General features: G+C 44.1%; 1 protein-coding gene across 1 annotated transcript in view; it reads right to left on the reverse strand.

Annotated features, from left to right (window-relative positions):
• Positions 1-26,960, reverse strand: part of LOC123365963 (pleckstrin homology domain interacting protein) — a 357,662-nt gene that overhangs the window by 48,935 nt on the left and 281,767 nt on the right. Inside the window, exon 24 of the mRNA XM_045009003.1 lies at positions 14,122-14,241. Coding sequence (XP_044864938.1) covers positions 14,122-14,241 — 120 coding nt within the window. The remainder of the gene's footprint in view (positions 1-14,121; positions 14,242-26,960) is intronic.

A 26,960-nucleotide genomic window follows, 5' to 3' on the forward strand; every position in this document is an offset into this window, starting at 1 on the left:
AGCACTTTTGCAAATCAGACTCCAGGGTCTCAAGTTTAACACCCAGAACATATGGAACAAACAATGACTGAATGTGAAAAATCTGGTGCATATGAGTTACTTACAATCACAAAGGAACCCTGTGGCAGAGGCAGGGATAGAATCCAATTACCCAGAGTGGCATTCAACTGCTTTAACTATGAGACTATCTATTTCCTGCAAACCTCTGCCTCACTCACCACAACCTTTCAACTTCTGCAACAAATGAGGCAGGCGTCCTCCAGACAACAGCCTTCTTTGTACTCAACTCTGATTCATTTCCAAAGCAGGGTGGAAAAAATAGCATGTGGTCATGTAATTAACGACTATCATATGCTTACATACAAGGTGGCTGAATTAAGGTTGCCTGTGCATTTCCTAACTTTTGAGCCCTTGAATTTGCAACTTTAATATTATTTTAGTGTATTTGTGTGTGTGCAATTCAAGGTTTTTTTGTTTTGTTTTGTTTTTTTAAAGAAAAGTGAAAAAAACCAAATTCCATAATGTGATATTTTACTGACATCCACATGGGTTATCTGCCAGGCTGGAACCTTTAGATATACAGCACATAACTCTGCCACTTGAGCTAATGGGATAACTGATAGGAAGAGAGGTTATCATCCTTTACATGGTCCAGAACTAGAAGGAGTGAGACACTCTGCCAGTGGGTTTACTAGTGCTGGTTGAAACTTGGAATTGTTGTTTTATGGGAAATACTGACATGTCAAGAAATTGGAATGAAACCAAATATTTTTGAAATTTCCCACAAAACAAATTCTGAAAAAAATCAGCTTTGAATTTTTTTTTCATTTAAAAATTTTGTTTCAAGTATTTTTTACTAGGCACAGGCAGATAATACTTAATACTGACTGAAATGTCTTGCATTTTTTTCTAGAGCAAACTGTTTTCTATTTTTGTTGTAATTTGTTTCATTAAACAAAAACAGCATGCACTTTGATTTAGGAAAAAAAAGATAAGACATTTCAATCAGTACCAAACAGCAGCTACCCTTGATGGTTTTAAAAATAAAACAGAATTTTGAAACATAATTTGGGAATTTTCCATTAGAATTTTTTTCTGAAAAAAAAAAAAAATTCAAACTCTCTCCGGGAATTGTTTTTGAAACAAATATGATTTCTCACACACAAAATTGGTTTAATCAAAACTGCTTTTCCTGATGAAAAACTACTTTGATGAACATTGTCTGACCAGCTCTAGGTTTCACAGACATTGCCTGACAGCAAAGGAATGGTGAGACCCTAGGATCTTTGGCCATTACAGGCTCTGGAGAGAAGTGTACTCTAGTGTATTCACAGACTCTTCTGTCCAGCCCTCCAAAGTTTGACTCTTCCTGCCTCATCCTATACAACCTGTACCTATCCCAGTCCTGTCTCTACATCACCACTAGCTTCTCAGCCCCAGTCCCACTCTACTCACCTAGCCAGTCCCATGCCTCAGGCTTTTGATCCCAGTCCCAGTCTCCTTTCCCAGGGAGTTCTAATGTCACTTCTTTAGACTCCCCATTCCAGTCCCAGCCTCCCCCACTTCCAGCCACTCCTAATCCTCCCCACTCCCTTGTTCCCAATCTCCTTGCCTAGCCAATACCAGTATCCTCCCCAAACTTGGCTTCCTGTTCCCCCCTTCCCCTGAGCCCACTGGCTCCCATTCTCAGTCTTAGTTCCTGGGCTTCTCACCCAGTCTCAGTGCCCTCACCTCCCCCAGCTCCTTGTCAGTCTCTTTGCTTAGCCAGTCCCAGTTCTACCCCTGCAACCTTTTCCTTGTCAAATCTCCCCCCAGGTCCTTTCCCCTGTCCTGCTGCTAGACTCCAGTCCCAGCCTCAGCCCCACTGCCAGACTCTAGTCCCAGCCTTTGCCCCCAGTCTACTCCCCCACAATGCCATAGGTCCAGCGCCCGTGTGCTCTGCATCTGAATCAAACTATTTCCTCCCGCATGCTACCCATGTGCCACTAGAGAGTCATTGTGAGCACTGGAGAGACAGGCTCTTTGCTTCAGTGCCCAGCCTCAGCTCTGCCAGGAGCAGCTATAACAGGGAAAGTCAGCTTCACTAGTAGACTTGGGCTGCAGCATGTTCAGTCACTCCATGGGGATGAAGCACATGCAGTCTAGCTGTCGAGGCTCCTGAATATTCAGGGAGGATGGAATCTTCAGAGATTTTAGCTGTTAAGACCTAGCAAGTCTGTACTGAGCATGTGCAAACTGCAATTTTTCAAAGCCTTTTTACTTGGCCAAGTTTGGGTACATTCTCACAGAGAAAGGCACATCCCTGACACTAGTCTCCACCTTCTTAGAATCACAGAATATCAGGGTTGGAAGGGGTTTCAGGAGGTCATCTAGTCCAACACCCTGCTCAAAGCAGGACCAATCCCCAGACAGATTTTTGCCCCAGATCCCTATAATGCCCCCCTCAAGGGCTGAACTCACAATCCTGGGTTTAGCAGGTCAATGCTCAAACCACTGAGCTATCCCTCCCCCCCCCGCTCCAAAGCATGGAGGCACTACAGCTTTCCAAAGAAAAGGTTCCCACAATATTTTTAACATTGAAAAATAATATATTTTCCCTAGCCTTATCCTCTGAAATTGCAAATAGTATGCAATGTAATCCCAGTGTTAGTGTAAATTGAGTCAGAGGACATTGGGCTTGTTAGCCCAGGGCTTGAGAGCCCACGCACTCATTGGTGACACTAGGTTTAGAATTTTTCAACCCAAACCCAGGTTCCAGTGTGCACAGCGCAGTACACAGCTACAAGTCAAAATCACCATATCCCAGGCTTCACAGAACCCTCCCCAGCTATGGTCGCTCTAGTCCTTGGTTCATGGTGCAGTGTGGGAAAACTTGACTGCCCACTCCAGGTTATAGAAAGATATCACAGCCTGCCAACACATCCTTCTGAGCTGTCTTCTGGGTCTACATGCTCCCGACAACCTGAGCCAGCAACATGGAGGAACCACAATCTGAAGAGCTTCTCTTGCATTTTCTGACCTACCAAAGGCACCTGTCAGAGGAGGAGGAGGAGAATACACACACGGAAGACAAATTGGCTGATGCTGCTTACAACTCTCAGAATAACCGTTGATGCCCCCTTTGCAGACCAATGCTTCTGTACTAGGCCCACAAGAACAGTCTGTTCTATCCATATGATAGGATCTCATCATCATATGGATATGGGATGACGAGCAGTGGGTCCAAAACTTTCACACAAAGAAAGCTACATTTCTAGAGTTTTGTGAACAGCTTGCCCCCACCCTCCAGTGTCAGAACACACGCATGGGGGTTGCAATACTGGTTGAGTAGCGGGTTGCTATAACCATCTGGAAGCTGGCTACCCTGGACTGCTACAGGTCCGTAAGCTGGCCAGTTTGGCACTGGAAAGTCAACTGTGGGTGAGGAGGTGTTGGAGGTTTCCAAGGCAATGAGGCACATGATTTACCCAAAAGTGGTGGGCATACAATATCCCTGAAATAATTACTAGTTTTGAGAGAATGGGGTTTCCAAACTACGCTGGGTGCACTGATGGGACTCACCTGCCCATAGTTTGCCCGCCTCAAGGTGCATGAGAACACAAACAGCAAAGGGTACTACTCCACTGTTATGCAGGCCCTTGTGGACCACAGAGGCCAATTTATTGATGCCAACATGGGCTGCACTAAGAAAGATCATGATGCCAGTGTTTTCCAATTATTGGGAGTCTACATCCATGGACAAGATGCAACACTACTGTCACCAAATGACACTGTCATAAATGGAGTTACTGTCCACACTGTTATTTTGGAGGACCCTGCATATCCCCCTTTTGCATTGCTTTAGGAGCCATACCAGAACACCTGGCAAAACTATATTTAATCACACTGTCAGAAGGTGCAGAATGGTGACTGAAGGCGGGTTCAGCAAATTGAAATTCAGCTGGTGCTATCTGAAGACTTGTTAGGATTCCAGTGTCATCAATGCTGTCTGCATTACTGTGGCTTGCTGTGTTCTTCACAATCTTTGTGAAGCCAAAGGTGAGCCATTTTCCCCAAATGGACCCGTGACAGTAATGGATCGCTGAATTGGTACACTGTACCAGAAAGTGTGCCTATTACAGCTGGAGCAGGATGCATCTGGGCAACACAAATCAGGGCTTTTTGCTCCCATGTTATGGGCTTGCATAGGCCAACGGAAGAGGGAGAATAGTATGTTTATGAATGTGCTTGCTCCCCACCAGTGCCAAACTGGATTCCAGGGTCAGAAGATCACCATCTCTGCTAACCAGACTGTCATGAAGTGTTGGTGGCTCAGTACTTGGTGCCATTCCAAGCACCTGGTCAAACTCCTCATAAAACGGGCAGGATGATGGTGAGTTTCCAGATGTGTGGTTCTCATCCCTGGCTTTCCAGTAGTTGTTCTTGGGATGCTTAATCCACTCTCTGCACTGTTCTGGTAAATCCACAAAGCTGCCAACTTCTTCACTATTTCCTTGTATGCATGGTCATTTCTGGAACTCTTGCAGTCAAATTGTTTGCTTGCCTCACCTGAGAGATTAACTAAAATATGATTGTACTCTCATGACCAGCTAGCAGTGCATTTGGCAAAGGACTACTTTGTGTTGGTGGCCATTATAAACATAAGAGAAGGTTCATTCTGCTTACAGCTCAGCAGTCAGAATAAAAATATAGGGGTCCTATAAAGGCAGCCAGCCAGTCAGGCAGCGGCATAGACAGCTGCAGCAGCACAGCAGCCAGCAAACAGAGCTGTAAACAGGGGAGTTTCAGTGGGACTGCTGCTGGAGGAGCAGGTTTTTGTATTTTGAGTATTGCATTTTGCAGTTTGTATGTGTGGAGGCTGATAGGGGCAGTGTGCTGGGAGAGAAGCTGAGCCCTGCTTAGGGGGTGGGGCTTCTCTGCTTAGGGGTCCTATAAAGGCAGCCAGCCAGTCAGGCAGCGGCATAGACAGCTGCAGTGGCACAGCAGCCAGCAAACAGAGCTGTAAACAGGGGAGTTTCAGTGGGGGAGGTTGCAGGGGAGACGTAGAGACCTAGGCAGAGGAACCAACAGGCTAGTGAAGGGAGTGAGTGGTGGTCTGCCAGTGTTCTGGTGCCTGTTGGGAGGTTTGGTTTGGTTTGTGTTTCTTGGACTAACAGGTTTTAGGTGGGAGGGCTATGACCAATACAGAGGCAGCAGTGAAGGACACAATGAAGATGACTGGATGTGGAAGCTGCGGCATGTACATGATCCTGGAGGGGGTACCTGAAAAGAGTTTCGTCTGCATGAAGTGCTGCCTGATAGAGCTGATGGAAGAAAAGATCCGAGGATTGGAGATGCAGGTGGAAACTCTGGTTGAGTTTAGAAGGGGGTTCAAGCAGATGATAGAGCAAAGACATGAGGAGACTGAAGGGACAAGCTCAGACTTGCAGATGGAAGCAAGACCAAAGAATTCTGAGGGGAGACTACTGGGTGAGGAAAGTGGACGGTGGAAGCATGTGACTAAGAGAACCAGGCAGAGGAAAAGACGGGCCAGTGAAGGAGAAATAGAGCTCAGCAACAGGTTTGCGGAGTTGGAAAATGAAGAAGGGGCACAGCAGGTGGTCGCTGAAGGTGAGAGGGCAAGGAAAAAGAGAAGAGCAGCTAGTCCTACAGGAAGAGGGGAAGTGTCAATGGAGACAACACCAAATATGAGCCCCAGGAGGATATGGGATGGGTTTCGGACGATTGCAAGGACGAATAGGAATCGAGAGGACTTGTAGCCAGTGGGAGCAGGGGACAGACCGGAGAATCACACTGTCACCAGGAAAAGGCAGGTCTACATGATTGGGGACTCCTTACTGAGAAGGATAGACAGGCCTGTAACTAGAGCTGATCCGGAGAACAGAAGGGTGTGCTGTCTGCTGGGTGCTAAAATACGGGATGTGGACCTGAGGCTGAAAAGGATCCAAACGGGAGCGGGAAAGAATCCATTGATTGTCCTTCATGTGGGAACGAATGATATGGCTAGATTCTCGCTGGAACGTATCAAGGGAGACTATGCCAGACTGGGGAAGACGCTTAAGGAAATTGAGGCTCAGGTGATCTTCAGTGGGATTTTGCCTGTTCCTAGAGAAGGGCAACAAAGGTGTGACAAGATTATGGCGATCAACAGATGGCTCAGGCAGTGGTGCTATAAGGAGGGCTTTGGTATGTATGGCCACTGGAAAGCATTCATGGACAGAGGACTGTTCTCTCGGGATGGACTTCACCTGAGTAAGGAGGGAAATAGGTTTCTAGGATGGAGGCTGGCACAACTGATTAAGAGAGCTTTAAACTAGGAATTTGGGGGAGATGGTTGGGAGATGTCCAGGTAATCTCCACGCTGGAATTCAACATTGAGAGGGAAGAAAACAAAGTAAGAGAGGATACAGCCATGGGCAGAAGAATGGACATAAGGAGGAAGGGTAGTGTAGATACCAGTCTAATGGGTGATACTGGTGGTAGAATGTCTGTGCCTAACCGGGTAAAGAATGTCAGTGAAGCCAAACGGCAAAAATTAAGATGTCTGTACACTAATGTGAGGAGCCTAGGTAACAAAATGGAGGAACTAGAGCTACTGGTGCAGGAAGTGAAACCGGTTATTATAGGGGTAACAGAAACATGGTGGAATAGTAGTCATGACTGGAGTACAGGTATTGAAGGCTATGTGCTGTTTAGGAAAGACAAAAATAAAGGTAAAGGTGGTGGAGTAGCATTGTATGTCAATGATGAGGTTAACTGTAAAGAAATAAGAAGTGATGGAAAGGATAAGACAGTCTGTCTGGGCAAAAATCACATTGGGGAAGAAAGCTACTAGAGCCTCCCCTGAGATAGTGCTTGGGGTGTGCTACAGACCACCGGGATCTGATCTGGATATGGATAGAGACCTCTATTAAGGTTTTTAATGAAGTAAAAACTAATGGGAATTGTGTGATCATGGGAGACTTTAACTTCCCAGATACAGACTGGAGGACAAGTGCTAGTAACAATAATAGGGCTCAGATTTTTCTGGATGTGATAGCGGATGGATTTCTTCACCAAGTAGTTGAAGAACCAACAAGAGGGGATGCCATTTTAGATTTGCTTTTGGTGAGTAGTGAGGACCTCATAGAAGAAATGGTTGTAGGGGACAACCTTGGTTTGAATGATCATGAGCTAATTCAGTTCAAACTAGATGGAAGGATAAGCAAAAATAGATCTGGGACTAGGGTTTTTGATTTCAAAAGGGCTAACTTTAAAAAATTAAGGAAATTAGTTAGGGAAGTGGATTGGACTGAAGAACTCGTGGACCTAAAGGCGGAGGAGGCCTGGAATTACTTCAAGTCAAAGCTGCAGAAACTTTCAGAAGCCTGCATCCCAAGGAAGGGGGAAAAAAATCATAGGCAGGAGTTGTAGACCAAGCTGGATGAGCAAGCATCTCAGAGAGGTGATTATGAAAAAGCAGAAAGCCTACAAGGAGTGGAAGATGGGCGGGATTAGCAAGGAAAGCTACTTTATTGAGGTCAGAACATGTAGGGATGAAGTGAGAAAGGCTAAAAGCCATGTAGAGTTTGACTTTGCAAAGGGAATTAAAACCAATAGTAAAAGGTTCTATAGCCATATAAATAAGAAGAAAACAAAGAAAGAAGAAGTGGGACCGCTAAACACTGAGGATGGAATGGAGGTTAAGGATAATCTAGGCATGGCCCAATATCTAAATAAATACTTTGCCTCAGTCTTTAATAAGGCTAATGAGGAGCTTAGGGATGATAGGATGACAAATGGGAATGAGGATATGGAGGTAGAAATTACCACATCCGAGGTAGAAGCCAAACTCGAACAGCTTAATGGGACAAAATCGGAGGGCCCAGATAATCTTCATCCAAGAATATTTAAGGAACTGGCACATGAAATTGCAAGCCCATTAGCAAGAATTTTTAATGAATCAGTAAACTCAGGGGTTGTACTGTACGACTGGAGAATTGCTAACATAGTTCCTATTTTTAAGAAAGGGAAAAAAAGTAATCCGAGTTACTATAGGCCTGTTAGTTTGACATCTGTAGTATGTAAGGTCTTGGAAAAAATTTTGAAGGAGAAAGTAGTTAAGGACATTGAGGTCAATGGTAATTGGGACAAAATACAACATGTCTACAAAAAGTAGATCGTGCCAAACCAACCTGATCTCCTTCTTTGAGAAGGTAACAGATTTTCTAGACAAAGGAAACGCAGTGGATCTAATTTACCTCAATTTCAGTAAGGCATTTGACACGGTTCCACATAGGGAATTATTAGTTAAATTGGAAAAGATGGGGATCAATATGAAAATTGAAAGGTGGATAAGGAACTGGTTAAAGGGGAGACTACAATGGGTCATACTGAAAGGTGAATTGTCAGGCTGGAAGGAGGTTACTAGTGGAGTTCCTCAGGGATCAGTTTTGGGGCCAATCTTATTTAACCTTTTCATTACTGACCTTGGCATAAAAAGCGGGAATGTGCTAATAAAATTTGCGGATGACACAAAGCTGGGAGGTATTGCTAACACAGAGAAGGATCGGGATATCATACAGGAAGATCTGGATGACCTTGTAAACTGGAGTAATAGTAATAGGATGAAATTTAATAGTGAAAAGTGCAAGGTCATGCATTTAGGGATTAATAACAAGAATTTTAGTTATAAATTGGGGACACATCAGTTGGAAGTAACAGAGGAGGAGAAGGACCTCGGAGTATTGGTTGATCACAGGACGACTATGAGCCACCATTGTGATATGGCCGTTAAAAAAGCTAATGCAGTTTTTTCAGGATGCATCAGGCGAGGTATTTCCAGCAAAGATAAGGAGGTGTTAGTACCATTATACAAGGCACTGGTGAGACCTCATCTGGAATACTGTGTGCAGTTCTGGTCTCCCAGGTTTAAGAAGGATGAATTCAAACTGGAACAGGTTCAGAGACGGGCTACTAGGATGATCCGAGGAATGGAAAACTTGGCTTATGAAAGGAGACTCAAAGAGCTTGGCTTGTTTAGCCTAACCAAAAGAAGGTTGAGGGGGGATATGATGGCTCTTCATAAATATATCAGAGGGATTAATATTAGGGAGGGAGAGGAATTATTTAAGATTAGTACCAATGTAGACACAAGAACAAATGGATATAAACTGGACACTACGAAGTTTAGACTTGAAATTAGATGAAGGTTTCTAACCATTAGAAGAGTGAAGTTCTGGAACAGCCTTCCAAGGGGAGTAGTGGGTGCAAAAGACATATCTGGCTTCAAGACTAAGCTTGCTAAGTTTATAGAGAGGATGGTATGATGGGATAGCCTAATTTTGGCAATTAATCAAAGATCAATTGCCAAATTATCAGCAGGGAAGTATGCCCAGTGGTCTGGGATGGGATGGGATCTGAGTTACTACAGAGAACTCTTTCCTGGGTGCTGGCTGGTGAGTCTTGCCCACATGCTCAGGGTTTTAACTGATCGCCATATTTGGGGTCGGGAAGGAATTTTCCTCCAGGGCAGATTGGCAGAGGCCCTGGAGGTTTTTCGTCTTCCTTTGCAGCATGGGGCACGGGTCACTTGCTGGAGGATTCTCTGCAGCTTGAGGTCTTCAAACCACAATTTGAGGACTTCAATAACTCAGACATAGGTTAGGCGTTTGTTATAGAAGTGGATGGGTGAGATTGTATGGCCTGCATTGTGCAGGAGGTCAGACTAGATGATCCTAATGGTCCCTTCTGACCTTAAAGTCTATGAGTAAAAAGGAAGGGCTAAATTCTGAGCAGCTGTACCAGAACCAGAGAAAGCATTTCCATTTCTTGGGAGTCAACTGGCCTGTCTTGGGATAGAAAGGACGAAAGACACCATCCCATGGGATTGTGGGACAGCACTGGTGGACTCTCAGGTCCCAGTATGGGAGGAAAGGGCCAGAGATACATCCACACTCCAAAATTTGAGCCTGTGGGACTCAGGCTCAAATGTCTCCCCATACTGATGGGGTCCTGGGGCCTGCGCATGGAGGGCCTGCTGCCCTGAGTCAGACATAATTACGTGTAGATGAAAGGTGGATATGAACCCAAGCTTGCACTGCAGTGCAGACACATCCTAAACTGTTTTGGCTGAAATTTTCCCAAAAATACAGCCTAAGGCAGACACCCAGTATGGAAAATTTCAGCACAAACAATTATCATCAAAGTCATAAGAAACAGAAAATAGGGCCTTAGGGAAGCGTTGAGCAACCCTAATAATAGGTGATGTTACCAGCCGTGCTTATAATAAAATAATTATCTAGTTGTGGAATTTCTTGCATACTCTCGGACACATATGGGAACAACCACTGTCAGTGATATGATTCTGGACTAGATGTATTACTGGTACATCTCTTTTGGTGCAACAATTCCCATGTTTCCAGGTACAGATTAAGTGGCAATTGTCAAGTTCATTAATGTCAAGGTTCTTCTGAACAACAGACAGATGACAGCATACCTAAGTATTCCCTGTATACAGTGCAACATCTGCTTTGCCTGGCCAAATGTGAGATTTCTGTGAAACATGTCAATACTAGTAGGATGCTAAAGACTCTTAAGGGAGAATGGCACATGCATATTGCTGACAACCTTACAATACCTAGATGGCACCACTGACCAGATTAGTTCATCTTGGATTTGATTCTGTGAGGAGCAGAGCACCTCCATAGAGGCTTTCAATGGAAGCTGAAGTTGATGATCTATGTGGGAACTCAGTTCAGCACTGTAGGTACTTAACACCTCTCCAGAAATGCTTAGCTCTTTGAAGATTCAGGCCCACGCATATTTTATAGTGTATGGCCCAACTACTTCCTCTGGCTTTTTCCTGAGGGGTGAATTTGTTTGTCATTGATTGTGGAAGACAGGGTACATAAAATTTTGCTTTTGACTTGGATTTTCAAGCCATATATTATATTAAGTATTGTTCATACACCCAATACATTGTACTTGGCACATTTTATAAATTTAAAAAAAACTGTTTTATATGTCTCTTTTTTATTTGAACTATTGAATCACAGAATCATAGAAATGTAGGACTGGAAGGGACCTCAAGAGGTCATCTAGTCCAGTCCCCTGAATTTATGGCAGGACTAAGCATTATCTAGACCATTCCTGACAAGTTTTTGTCTACAAATCTCCAATAATGGAGATTCCACAATCTTCCTGGGTAATTTATTCCAGTGCTTAACCACCCTGATAGTTAGGAAGTTTTTCCCAATGTCCAATCTAAACCTCCCTTGCTGTAATTTAAGCCCATTGCTTCTTGTCCTATCCTCAGAGATTAAGGAGAACATTTTTTCTCCCTCCTCCTTGTAACAACATTTTATGTATTTGAAAACTTATCACGTCCCCTCTCAGTCTTCTCTTCTCCAGACTATACAACCCAATTTATTCAATCTTCATTCATAGGTCATGTTTTCTAGATCTTTAATCATTTTAGTTGCTCTTCTCTGGACTTTCTCCAATTTGTCCACATCTGTCCTGAAGTGCGGCACCCAGAACTGGACACTACTCCAGTTGAGGCCTAATCAGCATGGAGTACAGTGGAAGAATTACTTCTCGTGTCTTGCTTACAATACTCCACGCCAGAATGACATTTGCTTTTTTGCAACAGTATTACACTGTTCACTCATATTTAGCTTGTGATCCATTACCCCCTGATACCTTACTGCAGTACTGCTTCCTAGTCAGTCATTTCCCATTTTGTATGTGTGCAACTGATTGTTCTTCCTAAGTGGAATAAATTGCATTTGTCTTTACTGAATTTCATCCTATTGACCTTAGACCATTTCTCCAGTTTGTCCAGATCATTTTCAAATTTAATCCTATTCTCTAAAGCATTTGCAACTCCTCTCAGCTTGGTATCATCTGCAAACTATGTAAGTGTACTCTCTATGCCATTATCTAAATCATCTGATGAAGATATTCAACAAAACTGGACCCAAACTGATGCCTATGGGACCCTTGATATGCCCTTCCGGCTTGACTGTGAACCACTAGTAACCACTCTCTGGGAACGGTTTTCCAACCAGTTCTGCACCCACCTTATAGTAGCTCCATCTAGCTTGCATCTCCCTAGTTTGTTTATGAGAAGGTCATGCGAGACAGTATCAAAAGCCTTACTAAAGTCAAGATATACGATATCTACCACTTCCCTCCATCTACAAAGCTTGTTACCCTGTCAAAGATAGCTCTTAGGCTGGTTTGACAGGATTTTCTCTTAAGTACCAGTCATCATGGATTTGTCATCACCTTCTTATCTTCTAGGTGTTTGCAAATTGATTGCTTACTTATTTGCTCCATTATCTTTCTGGGTACTGAAGCTAAGATGACTGGTCTGTAATTCCCCAGGTTGTCCTTAATTCCCTTTTGATAGATTGGCACTATATGCCCTTTTCCAATATTCTGGAATGTACCCCATCTTCCATGACTTTTCGAAGATAATTGCTAATGGCTCAGATATCTCCTCAGTCAGCTCCTTGAGTATTCTAGGATTTATTCATCAAGACCTGGTGACGAAGACATTTGTCTAAGTAATTTTTAACTTGTTCTTTTCCTATTTTAGCCTCTGATCCTACCTCATTTTCACTGGTATTCACTATTTGAGAGATCTAATTGTTACTATCCTGTTTGGTGAAAATTGAAACAAAAAGGTCATTTAGAACTTCTGCCATTTCCACATGTTCTGTTATTGTTCTCTTCTCCCCCTGTCCCCCATTGAGTAATGGGCTTACCCTGTCCTTAGTCCTCCTCCTACTTCTAATGTATTTGTAGAATGTTTTCTTGTTATTCTTTACATCTCCAGCTAGTCTGATCTCGTTTTGTGCCTTAGCCTTTCTAATTTTGTCCTTTTATACTTGTATAATTTGTTTACATTCATCCTTTGTAATTTGACCTAGTTTCCACTTTTTGGAGGACTTTTTTCAGTTTGAGATCACTGAAGATCTCCTGGTTAAGACAGGGTTGTCTCTTGTCATACTTCCTATCTTTCCCACACAATGGATAGTTTGCTCTTGTGCCCTAATAATGTCTCTTTGACAGACTGCCAACTGTCTTGAACTGTCTTTCCCCGTAGACTTGCTTCCCATGGGATCTTACCTACCAACTTCCTGAGTTTGCTAAAGTCTGCCTTCTTGAAATCCATTATCTTTATTGTGCCAGTCCTTAGAATCATGAACTCTATCATTTCATGATCCACTTTCAAATTCTTAACCAGTTCCTATTTGTCAAAATTAAATCTAGAACAGCTTCTCCCCTAGAAGCTTTCTCCATCTTCTAAAATAAAAAAATGGTCTCCAATACATTCCAAGAACTTATTGGATAATCTGTGCCCTGCTGTGTTACTTTCCCAACAGATGTCTGGGTAGCTGAAGTTCCCCATCACCACCAAGTCCTGTGCTTTGGGTGATTTTGTTAGTTATTTAAAAAAAACCTCATCCACCTCTTCTTCCTGGTTAGATGTAGTAGACCCCTACCATGACATCACCCTTTTTTTTTTTTTACCCCTTTTAGCCTTACCCAGAGACTTTCAGCAAGTCTGTCTCCTATTTCTATCTCAACCTCAGTCCAAGTTTATACATTCTTGATACATAAGGCAATACCTCCTCCCTTTTCCTCCTACCTGAGCAAGCTGTACCTTTCTATACCAATAATCCCACCAAGTCTCTGTGATGCCAGCTATGTCATAGTTGTGTGTATTAACTAGTATTTCCAGTTCTTCCTGCTTTACTTCTTGCTTTAGTATATGGGGCATATACCCCATTGAAGTAACAGAGGTGAGGAAAGGCACAGAAGAAATACAGTGCAATAAAAAACTATCACAATACTGTGGAAAAAGAAAAGGGATGGCCCAAATGTGACATAGCATTTAGAAGATTTTGAGGGGCGCAGAGGCAGTGTAGAATGTGCTTACAGAGAAATTTTCATTCTGAAGGAAAATAATTTTGGCTTGATTAAAATTAAGCTTTAAAGGGAGTTTTAATCAATCCAAAATGTTCAGAAAAATAATGATGAAAAATAATTACATGCATTTCTAAAAAGGTTATGTAAAAAAGTTGAAAAACTGGAAACGGAATGCAAGAATCTTGAGAAAAACAAAAATACCTCATCACCCATTTGTGGCACAAACGGACACCGGCGAGGAATAGTATCTGTAATCCATGCTGAAGGCAGCCATTCTTCCAACGTCAAGCCATTTTCTGCCAAAACTCCCACAGCCAACCTCTAAAGAAAATGCACACAATAATATATTAACAACAATAATTCACCTTTTACCCAAACTCACAATTTGTTCCCAAAATACATCATTTTGTCAAAGTCTCAACTAGAATTTTTTGAAAATGATTTTTATCATAAAAAGGAAAATAAATGACATGACCAGATTAGAAATGTTATTGAAAAGTTTAGGCTAATTTAATAGTGGAGCTACAAAATGAGACTTTATAATCAAAACAATGAAACTTGAATTTAATACTTTCTTTTACCCAAATAACATTTGACTAATGTACATAAAGTATGAATTTATTAGCATCCAGCCATGTGACAAGTTTTGAGAGTTGAGAGAGAAGCAATTGAAATTTCCTAAATTCTATATTTTATTGTACACAAAAAAACCTTGTTAAAAGAACATTATTAAAGATCCAGTGCTGACTGATCTTTGGAGAGTTTAAAGGTGAAGCTCTAGCAAGTCTTTACTAAGCATGGCCAAATTAGGACAAATTTTCATGGGAATAGCAAAAAAACACATCTCTGACACATATACCACTCCACCTGCCAATTTCAAGTGCCTACTTCAAAATATGGAGGTGTTAGAGCTTCTCAAAGAAAAGGCTGCCAGAATAATACACACTGCAACCAACCCTGTCTATAATATATACACATTAGGAAGTTCAGTTACTCACTCATGCATTGGGAGACTGAATGTTTCATTTTTTTTATTTTACAAATAACGTTCAGCGGAGCCTCCCATACTAGGGCATAAAGGGTGGAGTGGCTATGACCCTCCCCTCAGTTCTCTCACAATTTAAAGCCTGGGTAGCTGAGGACTTTGAAAAACAAGGATGGAAGGTGGGTCATGGGACTACAACAGCTTGAAGAACCTCAATTATCGTAGGGTAAATAACTGTACTTGTTCGAATACGTGTTAGTATAAGTCCCACTCTAGGTGACAGGCAAGAAGAATCCTCCCTGGATGCGAGTGAAGAATCTCAGTTGTATTAATCACACATGGATTGAAGTACTGCTCTTCCATATGCGACATCTACTCTGGCAGCCATGTCAAATGCACAGCATTTCACAAAGGTCATTGAGTTGCTCCATGTGGCTACCTTACAGATCTCAGCTATCTGTATAGTTCTAAAGCAGGCTGAAGATGCTGTCTGCACCCCAGGTGGAGCTTTTGCAGGGAGAGTCTTGCCATACAACAGATAGTAAGTAGGTAGAAATGCACTAAATAATTCTCTTTGAGATTCTCAGGGGTGAGATGGCTTGGCCTTTTGATATATTGGATATGGCCACAAAGAGCCAGGGAGAAAATCTGAAAGTCTTGTTTATGTCATATAGCAGGGCCCCACTAACATCCAGAATATAAAGCTTCTTTTCTCCTGGTGATGAGTGTGGCTTTGAGAAGAATGGTAAGGTGACAGACTGGCTTAGGTGACTTCTGAGACCACTTTGCGGATGAATTTAGGTTCTGGTTCCATCACCACTTCGTTCCTGTGGAAGGATATATATTGCAGTCCACCCACGAGAGCTTGCAGTTCACTGACTCTACATGCTGATGTGATCAGAAAGACTATCTTGATAGTGAGGTGGTATAATGAACATTCTGCTGATGGCACAAATGGCAACTCCAGGCTTTACTACACTACAATATTGGAGTAGAGTCCTTAGTTGGAGGGCAGGTAGGGAGAAGGTCCTTGAGGAACCTCAACGCTGTAGGGTATGAAAAGACTGAGTATGACTGTATCAGAGCGAGACATGCTGATATGACTTCCAGATGAATTTTAAGGAAGATAAAGGCTAGTTCAGCTTATTTCAGAAGCCGCATATAGTCCAGAATCTTTGGTATAGGTTCTGAGTTGGATTCACGTTGTTTTGAGCTTCTCATTTGGAAAATCTTTGCCATTCTGTAAAAGGATCTTCTGGACCTGTAGGGAGCAGTCTTTGTCTGTCATGCTCAATAAGCCAACATTCAGGCCACCAAGCACAGCCATGGGTCCAGATGTAATATTTGTCCTTAGTTCTGAGACAGCATTTCCAGGCAGGTGGGAAGTCATATTGGGGATGGGGGGCAGGCTAGACAAATGCAGGAGATCCAACAGCCAAAATCTTCTCAGCCAGCAGGGCAATATCATGATGACTGTAGCTTTGTCCCATTTGATCTTGGACATGCTCTTAGGGATCAGAGTGATCAGTGAGAAGGCATACAGCAGTCCTCAAGACCATTGAAATACAAAGGTGCTAGAAAGGGAGCTGGGGCTCACACTGCCCATGGAGCAGAAATCCCTGTATTTGGCAATATCTGCCAAGGTGAAGAGGTCTATGGTGGGCGTTCCCATCAGCAAAATATTTCCACGGTGACCAGTTGTGGCTGGTTACCACATTCCTGCCTAGAAAGTCAGCCAGGTCATTGCTGAGCCCTGGTAGGTACAGAGCTATCAGAGTCACTCCTTGCCAATGGGACTGTTCTTGGAACTTGATCACCTCCAGGCAGAGAGGAGATGATCAAGCACCTCCCTGTTTGTTTAGTGCATTGCCAACATGTTGCCTGTCACAATCCGCACTGTGGGTGTTTCAGAGGATGAGAAGGAACGCCATATAAGCCAGTCTGATAGCTCTCAGTTCCAAGTTGTTCATGTGAAGTTGTAGATCATCTTGAGACCCTGAACCTTGCATTTTCAGATGGTTCCAGTGGGCACCCCAGTCTGTCCCTGATGCACCTCTCCAGCATCATCACTGGGAAGGGGAACAAGAAGAGTATCCCTTTTCAGACATTCAAAGGATATAGCCATCACTTGAGTTCCTGCAGCGCTTTTTTTTGGGAGGGGAGGAGGGGGGGAGAGGGAGACTGTGACTTGTTTGGTCATAAGGTGGGTGGATGGGATATACACTATCCTCAGCCTCTGATCAGCCAGTCATTTAGACAGGGATTTCCTCCTTCCTTAGGTAAGTCATTACTATGGCCAGAAACTTGGTTAACAGTCAGCATCAGAGAGAACCTGAAAAGCAAAACCCTGTATGGGTAATGGTAAGGCCCACTGGGAATCTTAGGTATTTTCTGTAGGCTGGAAGCTGATAACTGCAAACCAGTTATGAACTTGACAGAAGCAAGCATTCCCCCCTGAACTTTACTCCTGAAAAACTAAACAGGCAGGCTGCTAATGTTCCCATTGTTAGTTAATGGTTCCCATTCTCAGCTAGGAAAGTGTGTGTGCTTTCTCCCTTTTTTTCCTGTGCCAAAGAGGCACAATGGAGTTAGATTACAGCTCAGGATCTGTTTTACTTATCCCATTAAAAAAAAATGTCGGACAATGATTAGCAAAACTGTGCGACTTTCCTGTGTGAAAGTCTGAGCAATTTAAAGCAACGTTCTACTTTATAGAACACCAAACTAAAAGTAATGTCATATAAATGAAAACCCAGGATTATAACTGGAATGCAGGTTTACCAAGTATTCGTAACTTAACTTTTATGTGTTTAGGAAATGCTGAACAGTTATTGTGATTTTTTTTCTGTATGGTAGTTTAAATAAATTACCAAAAATAAAATGAAATGGGAGTGATTATACTGCATTATTTTGACAAATAAAATATGCAGAATTTTTATTTTTGCTGCAGAATTCTCCCAAGAGTAGAACCTGAGACCATATGTATGTCTGTTGAATCTCCTTATGAACAGAATAGGACAAAGAACTCCTTTTTTCTTCTTCAGAACAAGGAAATACTAGGAGCAGAAGAATCTTTCTCTGTATTATTATTATTTCATTATCATCATAGCATTTAAAAGCCCCAATCATGGATCAGGACCTTACAGTGCTAGGTGCTATACAAGTGCAGAACAAAAAAAGGACAGGCCCTGCCTGAAACAGCTCACAAATCAAAGAGACAGCAGACCAATACACAGACTGGCAAGTGAGTACAAGGAAACAATAAGCCCAATGAGGTTCAGTATGGGTCAGCACAATAAGCTGTGGTCTCAGTACACCAGCAGCCTAGTTATAGGAACTTCCACTATGGCTCCTAGACAAAGCCATAAGGTCACTTAAATTTGCAATAGGCTCTCATGAAAAGGGTCCCTGAAGAGGGACAAGGAAGGGGAGTGGGTAGGGGACAGACAAATAGGATTGGATACGGTAGCCATGGGCTATGATCTCCAGCACCCATCTGTCTGATGTTATAACAAGACCATGGCCAGTGGAGGGGCAAGGCAGCTTTCCAAGGTCATGCTCTGTGGACTGGTTCTTATGCAGCTCTCGATGATCCTCTCAATTATGCTGACAGGTCATTATGGCAGAGTGGGGCCGAGGTCGAGGAGCGCTGACGCCCCATGTTGTAACACAGGTACTCCATGTGTCTGTGTTAAGAGAAAAATGCAATGAGTTAAATTACAAGCATTAAAAAAACGAATGGGACAAGCACTATCTCCAGCTCATTTTCTGGCAAATATTCTCAATACTTGGTACCAGGGTCAAACCTTAACTGATGAAGAAGAGGAGTTGGCTATGACATGGACATCCAGCAATCATCCCGCCATAATGCCAACTATAATAAACTTCAGAGCTAAGTGTGAACCACTCAAAAAAAATACATTTGCTGATGATGTTTTAAAGAAAGTCACACCAGTGAACTGGTGGAAGTCACTTAAAGCACTTGGATTCAGAGACTGTTGAAGTGATAATCTGACTTAACAGGAATAGCTTCTTCTGCCGGTGTAGAAAGAATATTTTCTTCCTTTGGACTAATTCATTCCAAATTGAGAAACTGTTTGGGACCTGAAAAAGCAGGAAAGCTTGGTTTTCTTTTCCGGATTATGAACAAACAGGAAAATGAAGGTGAAGACGACTGAGTTAGCTGCAGAAGCCAATATTTTAAGTTTCTCATGTTGACCTTGCTGACATAGTTGATTTAATTTTTGTGTTTTTTTTAATATTTCATTTAACTATTTTAGTTAAAAACAATTTTAACAAAAACAAACCTGATTTTAAAACACCTGAATGTTTAACTAAATTCAAAAATTCATATGTTTTGTTAAAATATTATGTTTGCTGTTGAAGAAAAAAATCCAGACTACATAACGTTGTTGTTTTAGTTAAATAAAACAATTAAAATGTCTGTCTGGTGATGTTCTCCTCCTAATACAGCATGGCAAGAAAATCCTCCAAATATTAATAATTAACCTGTTGAATTGATTAACTAATGACTTCATAAATATCTGCTTCAATTGTTTTGGTAAATGAAATAACCAATCATTCATTTTCTCATATAGCTGTAAAACTAATCTGAAACGTTTTCAAAATAAATCACTTTAAAAACATATAGTGTGTACCTTCTAAAAATGAAACCTGCATCTATCTCTGAGTTGTGAAGATTATGTATTAAGGTTATAACAACCAACAAGAATGCATTTTTATGTAGAAATCCATGATCAAATCGAGTTTTCCTGGCTAGTGATTTAAATTAATTTGATTTAAATCAAAGTCACCCTGGTACTGTTTTTCAGCATGCTTTGTGGGCCTTATAGTGGCTCGTGTTTGCCACAAAAGTTCTTGCCAGATCTAGGTGGTCTACATTTATGGGGAGGAGCAATCTTGGAGAGACCAATGGCTGATTAAACTTTAAATAGCTTGTGAGTCTTCTCGCAGATGACCACAGGCTCAATGTCCCAGGTGTCTGCAATCTTCACCAGCAGCTCCTGATAGGCCCTGAAATTTTCCAGTGCTGGTATTCAGGTGGAGATTACAGTCTCATCTGTGGTTGGATGCTGATTGTTAGATGATATTGATCAATTATTGCATCCTGTCAGATTCTTATGTATATTGACCTCCCTTTGACGCTGTTTACCACAGTGTTGTGAAATCTAGCAGTGAGAGGGATCTTTGGCCTTTGGATCTCGTTCCTCTCTGTATTTCAGCAATTGAGGTTCTGCTAGTGAAGCTGCAGCTCCAAAGCTTGAAAAGATGGTCTCCACAATAGCCTCAGGAGGTGCTGGGGTACCTTTTTGAGCTCTTGCCCCAGTGTTTTTAGCACCCTGCTTCAACATCGGGGCTGTCAATGGTTTCAGTGCTGGGGGTGGCACCAATGCTGATGTCAACACTGGGGTGTGGCTTCTGTGCCACTTCCTCTGCAGAGGTCTTCAAGATCGGCTCTTCTGGATCAGATGCCACTCTCATAGATTTCTCCAGAAGGTGGAGTTTCAGCCTCATATCCCTCTACTTCTGGGTTCTTGCAGAGAAGGAGCAGCAGACCAAGAATCTGCTTAGAAGGCAAGACTCTCCCAAGCAGAACAGGCATCTGCTATGTATGTCTTGTAATGTAATTATCCCATCATAAGATAGATAAGTTTGAAGCCTGTGGGTTTTGAGCCCACTATTATAAGTACCTGTTTACGAGGGTCTGTACATGAGAGGGAGCATTGTTCAGGGGAGTCTGCAAACAGCTTTCAGCATGACAAGCCTTACAACAGACTAGGGTAATAAAAATAAAAGAATAAACATGGTACTGAAGAACCACAGAAGGTCTGAATAAGATTATGAGATATTTCGCTGAAGCTAAGTCTAGTGGGTTGGACGCCAGCTAGACTCCTTCTTGATGCCAAGGACAGCAAGACAGAACTGAGAGAAGGTCATAGGTGCCCCGCCATTTTTGCCCTCATACGAGAGCAAAAGGCAACATAGAGTGCATACGTGGCCTCAATGGACATTGCTATTGAATAAAAAAATATATATATATTAAAAAAAATCCAGTTGAACATGCACCCAGATTAAGATACACAGTGACCATAATCGAAGATTAATGTTCAAAAAAGCACTTATCTGATAAAGCCCATGCACTTGAAGTTATTTATACTAACACATGCATTAGAACAATAGTCACATAAGGATCCTTTCAACCTACTATCAAATATGAAAATGTAATCCAGTTTACTCTAACCCACACAGAGAAAGTTTGAGAGAAAATATAGGTCTTGCAGCAGGTCCTGAGAGTTAACAAAACCAGGCTTTGTGAAACAAAAGATGGTGATGAAAACGAGTAAATTCCAGAGGTTAGGACACCTCAATAAATATGCCCTGCTGTTAGCCACTTCTTGAATAAACTATACATGCACAAATATAGATTTTAGTTTCTCTACATATGTCTACATCGCAAGCAGAAACCTGTGGCAGAGAGTCCCAGCACCTGGCTCTACAGACTCAGGTTCGCGATACAGCACTTAGAATAGTAGAGGTTCAGACTCAAGCTGGAGCTTGGGCTCCAAAGCCTAGGGGGGTGGCTTCTACATAGCTATTTTTGGTGCCATAGCTCAAGCCCAAGTCTGTAGGCCTAAGCTCTGAGACTTGCTGCTGTGCCACGTAGATGTACCCTCATTGTCTTATTTGGGTCACGTCCTAGCCAAGTTAATTCTCATCCAAGCCCCAGATTTTATCTAGACTGGGTAAATCACAGATCCATAACCTGATCTGATAAAATGGAGGCAGAGTTTCGTTTTTTCTGTATATAAAGCAGCACTGCGCACTCCACTTACCCAATTCCTCGTAAGGGTCTCTACTCACAATGAACAGAGAGAGAGAGAGAGAGTGTGTGAGTGTGAGAGAGAGAGAGAGAGAGACACACACACACACACGTACCTACACAAATTATGAGAGAGCTCTTGGGTCAGATAATGAATACTACCTTCTGAGACCTCAAAACCAAGAATTAGAGCCACTCAAGCAACTCCATCTATTGCTGCTAGGTTTCACAACATGCAGGAAACAGTATCAAAGGCAGGTCAACATGCCTAAGAATCTGCCTGGATGCAATATATGCCTGGATTAATCTGCCCCTGTCTGCATGGATTAATTGAAAAATCAGCAAAGATAAAGCGAACAGTGAAATCAGCCATGTATCCTTAACAATCCTTTCTCTTCTTAAAGGGAGATGGAAAATAATTGGAGAGACTGGCCTTGTTGGGAGATGGTTTCTTAAAAATGATTCTAACATTAGCTTTTATAAGACATGCTAGCTCTTTCCCCTCCAACGAGACACTGACAATCTCCTCCAATAATGGGCATCATAATTCATTCCATCTTTTACTAGCCTGCATCAGACAAGAAATATCAATCGATAACCTGGGTTTTGGACTCAACATCCAACAGAATCTCAGTAAACTATAGTGTCTGAAATTCAAGCAGAGAAGAATAGTTTCATTTGTCTCTCATCCCCAACTTGATATGTATGATTCCAATGCAGATACTGACTGAGTTGTCCAAGTGATATTTTCTAACCAGTGTGAAAATCCTCATAGTGCAAAATGCTCGACTCTAATCAAGATGACAGCACCTGAATTAACAAGTCTGCTCACCCCTGCAACAGTTCCATTGACCTGTAACTTTAACTTCACAGAAACTACAGTGGAAATGAGGATTTCCTCATCTCCTGAACAATTGTTCAGGATTAGAAATACTTTTATACCACAGTAGATTCAGAACAGTACCACTCACTACTAGTCCTTTACCCTTTTCATTTGTAACAGATTTTCTATACATCATGGTAACTTGTGAGAATGAAGCCAGGAAAGAGGGTGAGAAAAGGGCCACTGAACCAAGAGCTGACGAGAAAAACCAATTCCAGTGTTATACCAAACCCTCAGTGTAGTGTTCTCTCTTATTTAGTGTATTCTCCAGTCAGAAAGCTGAACTGATTCTGTTAACATTTAAAGAGTGACCTATAAAACATGCCCTTTCCCCCAAAATGGAAGAATGTTTAGTCTATGACAAATCTATAGCCATTACTCCCCTGCTTTAATCTCAGCCCAAAACTCTGATCCAGAAGGTGACCAGCCATATATATGCCAGAAGCCACTTAAGAATCCCATAATCACAGAAGTCCTGAAATCTTGCACTAACAGAGAAAAGTCATTACCCATATGAAAACTAGTCATCCAGAAAAAATATTCTGACAACTCCACCATCACTGTAGAGAGGAACTCAGTCAGCTCAACGAAGAACTCAGAGATGCAATGGGGTAATTTATACAGCAGCACAAGTCCTATCTTAACTCCATCCAAGAGTCACACACCAGATGGACATACTTTTGGAATGGAAGCCCTCCTGCATCCAGCCAGATGTAACACTTGTGGCTATATCTCTCTATCCCTCCTTTGATTCATTCTGAACTGAATACCCAACAGGAGATAAAAGACAGCTACCTTTTCCGTAACTGGTGTTCTTCAAGATGTATTGCTCATGTCTATTCCACAATAGGTGTGCGTGCTCGCCACGTGCACTGGTGCCAGAAGTTTTTCCCCTAGTAGTACTCATGGGGGGAAGCGCCCCCGCAACCACTGGAGTGGCGCCTGCCTGGCGCGGTATATGGGGAGCTGAGTGCTCCCCCCACCCTCAGTTCTTTCTTGCCAGACAACTCAGACAGAGGGGAAGGAGGGTGGGATGTGGAATAGACATGAGCAACATCTCAAAGAACACCAGTTACGGAAAAGGTAACTGCCTTTTCTTTTTCAAGTGATTGATCATGTCTATTCCACAATAGGTGATTCCAAGCTATATCTGTTGGAGGTGGGTAGGAGTTCACAAGTTCCCAGGATGGAGGACAGCCCTGCCGAACCTGGCATCATCCCTGGTCTGGGGGACGATCTCATAGTGCGAGGTGAATGTGTGAAACGAAGACCACGTGGCGGGCCTACAAATGTCCTGGATGGGGATGTGGGCCACAAAGGCAGCCAATGAGGCCTGCGCCCAAGTCGAGTGTGCCCTCACAGTGGGTGTGGGGTGACACCCGCCAGCTCAGAACAGGAACAGATGCACAAGTGACCCAATTGGAAAGCCGCTGAGCAGAAATCGGCTGGCCCCTCGCACGCTCAGCCAAGGTGACGAACAGTTGCAAGGACTTTCTCAACGGCTTAGTCCACTCGAGGTAGAAAGCCAGAGCCTGCCGCATATCGAGCGTGTGGAGATGGCGCTCCATATTGGATGCATTAGGCTTGGGGCAGAGGACTGGTAGAAAAATATCCTGACCCACGTGGTAGGCGGAGACCACCTTTGGGAAGAACGCGGGGTGTGGGCGGAGCTGGACCTTGTCCTTATGAAAGACCGTGTACGGCGGCTTGGAGGTCAGGGCCCTGAGCTCCGAGACTCACCTGGCTGACGTGATTGCAATCAGGAAGGCCATCTTCCATGAGAGGCAAGACCAGGAGCATGTGGCCAGTGGTTCAAACAGGGGCCCCGTGAGACGAGCCAACACCAGGGTTAGGTCCCACTGTGGGACCAGGGGTCTAGAATATGGAAAAAGATGGTCCAAACCCTTAAGGAACCAGCAAGTCATAGCATGGGAAAATACCATGTGCCCTTGCACTGGTGGATGGAAGGCCAATATGGCTGCCAAGTGCACCTTGACTGACGAGGGAGCCAGGCCCTGGGCCCTCAGATGGAGGAGGTAATCAAGGATAAGCTGGATTGGCATCGTCACCGGGGAGACACCCTGGTCCACCGCCCACCTAGAAAACCGGGACCACTTTGCCAAATAAGTGCGGCAAGTGGAGGGCTGTCTACTTTTGAGAAGGACGTGCTGAACCTGCTCTGAGCACGTCCTATCCTCTCCACCTAACCACTGAGCAGCCACACCGTGAGGTGAAGAGCCGCTAGGTTGGGATGGAGAAGGCGGCCCTGGTCCTGAGAGCAATGGCCACAGCGGAGCTACCGTCAGGCCCGTAAGGGTTCCATACCAATGCTGCCTGGGTCACGCCGGGGCAATCAGGAGGACCCGGGCCTTGTCTGACTTTATGTTCTCCAGGACCCTGCTGATAAGAGGGAAAGGTGTAGAGAAGCCAGCCTGACCAAGACAGGAGAAAGGCATAAGAGATAGTGCCCCTCCCAAGACCCTCCCGGAGCAGAACCAGGAGCATCGCTGGTTCTGCCAAGTTGCGAATAGATCCACCTGGGGAGTTCCTCACCTTCGGAAGAGCTGGTGGGCCACTTCCGGGTGGAGGGACCACTCGTGTTGCGAGGAAAAGTCCCCGATCAAGCAATCTGTCCTCTCTTTCCAGGCACCCGGTAGGTGGAAGGCCTTCAGGTGGATGTCGTGGGCTATACAGAAGTCCCACAGCCTGAAGGCTTCACAGCAGAGGATCGGGCTCCACCTTGCCTGTTGATGTAGAACATTGAGGCTGTGTTGTCCGTGAGGACCCTGACTACCTTGCCCTCCAGGTGCAAGCGGAAGGCCATACATGCCAGCCGCACTGACGTGAGCTCCTTGACGTTTATATGTAGGGTCAGGTCTTGAGCCGACCACAGGCCTCGGGTCTGAAAGTTCCCCACATGGGCCCCCCAACCCAGGGCCGACGCATCAGACACCAGCTCCAACGATGGGGCCCTGTCCCTGAACGAGACCCCCTGGAGCATGTTGTTTGGGGTGGAACACCACCGTAGGGAGGCGATCACAGAGTCCGGCATGGTGAGGACCGTGTCCATCCTGTCCATGGCCTGGGAGAACTTTGATGCCAACCAGAGCTGGAGGGGCCTCATCCTGAGTCTGGCGTGATGGACCATGTACGTGCACGCCGACATGTGACCCCAGAGTTGCAAGCAAACCCTGGCAGTTGTGACTGGGAACCTTGTGACCGACTCAATGAGACCTTTCAGGGTCTCAAATCTGTCTGGCGGGAGAGAGGCCCTGGCCGACACTGCGTCCTGGAGCACCCCGATAAACTCTATGCGTTGGACCGGGACTAACGTGGACTTGGTGTTGTTCACCAACAGGCCCAAGGCAGTGTACGTGGACAGGAGGAGCGCCATGCGATCCCTCACCTGCGAGCGGGAGGTGCCCTTGACAAGCCAATCATCCAGACAGGGAAATGTCTGGACCCCCCGCTGTCTGAGGTAGGCCGCTATCACCGACATGCATTTTGTAAACACCCTGGGGCCAGTGAACAGACCAAACGGGAGGACCGTGAATTGGTAGTGATTCTGTCCCACCACAAAATGCCCCTCAAATATGTGGATGTGGAAGTACGTGTCCCATAGATCGAGGGCAGCGTACCAGTCCCCTGGATCCAGGGAGGGGATGATGGAGGCCAGGGAGACCAGGCAGAACTTGAGCATCACCATGTACTGGTTCAGGCCTCGGAGGTCCAGGATGGGCCTGAGCCTCCCTTTGGCCTTCAGGATAAGGAAATAATGGGAGTAATACCTCTTGCCCATGAACTCCTCAGGCACCACCTCTATCGTTCCTAGTCCTAGGAGCCACCCCACCTCCTGCTCGAGCAGAGCTTTGTACAAGGGGTCCCCCAAGAGGGACGGGGGCAGGGGATGATTGGGCAGGTAGGAAGTAAACTTGAGGGTGTAACCCCGGGAGATGGTGTTGAGGAGCCATCGGTCCAAGGTTAGAAGCAACCATTCTGGAGGAAAGCACACAACCGGTTGGAGAAGGGAAGCTTTATTGGGGGTGGATCCCTGATGAGGACTGGCAGGGTGCCCCTGAGCATCCCGTCAAAAACGCCTTTTCCCTGCTTGCTTGCCCTTGGAGGACCTAGGCTGGGGGGCAGGCCGAGACTGCCTCTGAAGGCGTCTCTTATAGTCCCGCTGCTTCTTATGGGTGGCCTTGTACTTCTGGAGGGCGGCCTGGGCGGGAGTTTCTTGCGGCTTGAACTTAGATTTTGCCAGAGCTGGGACATAGAGGCCCAGAGTCCGGAGGGTCGTGCGGTAGTCTTTCATACCATGCAGCCTTGTATCT

The sequence above is a fragment of the Mauremys mutica genome, chromosome 3 (genome assembly GCF_020497125.1).
Source record: "Mauremys mutica isolate MM-2020 ecotype Southern chromosome 3, ASM2049712v1, whole genome shotgun sequence".
In the NCBI taxonomy this organism is placed as follows: Eukaryota; Metazoa; Chordata; order Testudines; family Geoemydidae; genus Mauremys; species Mauremys mutica.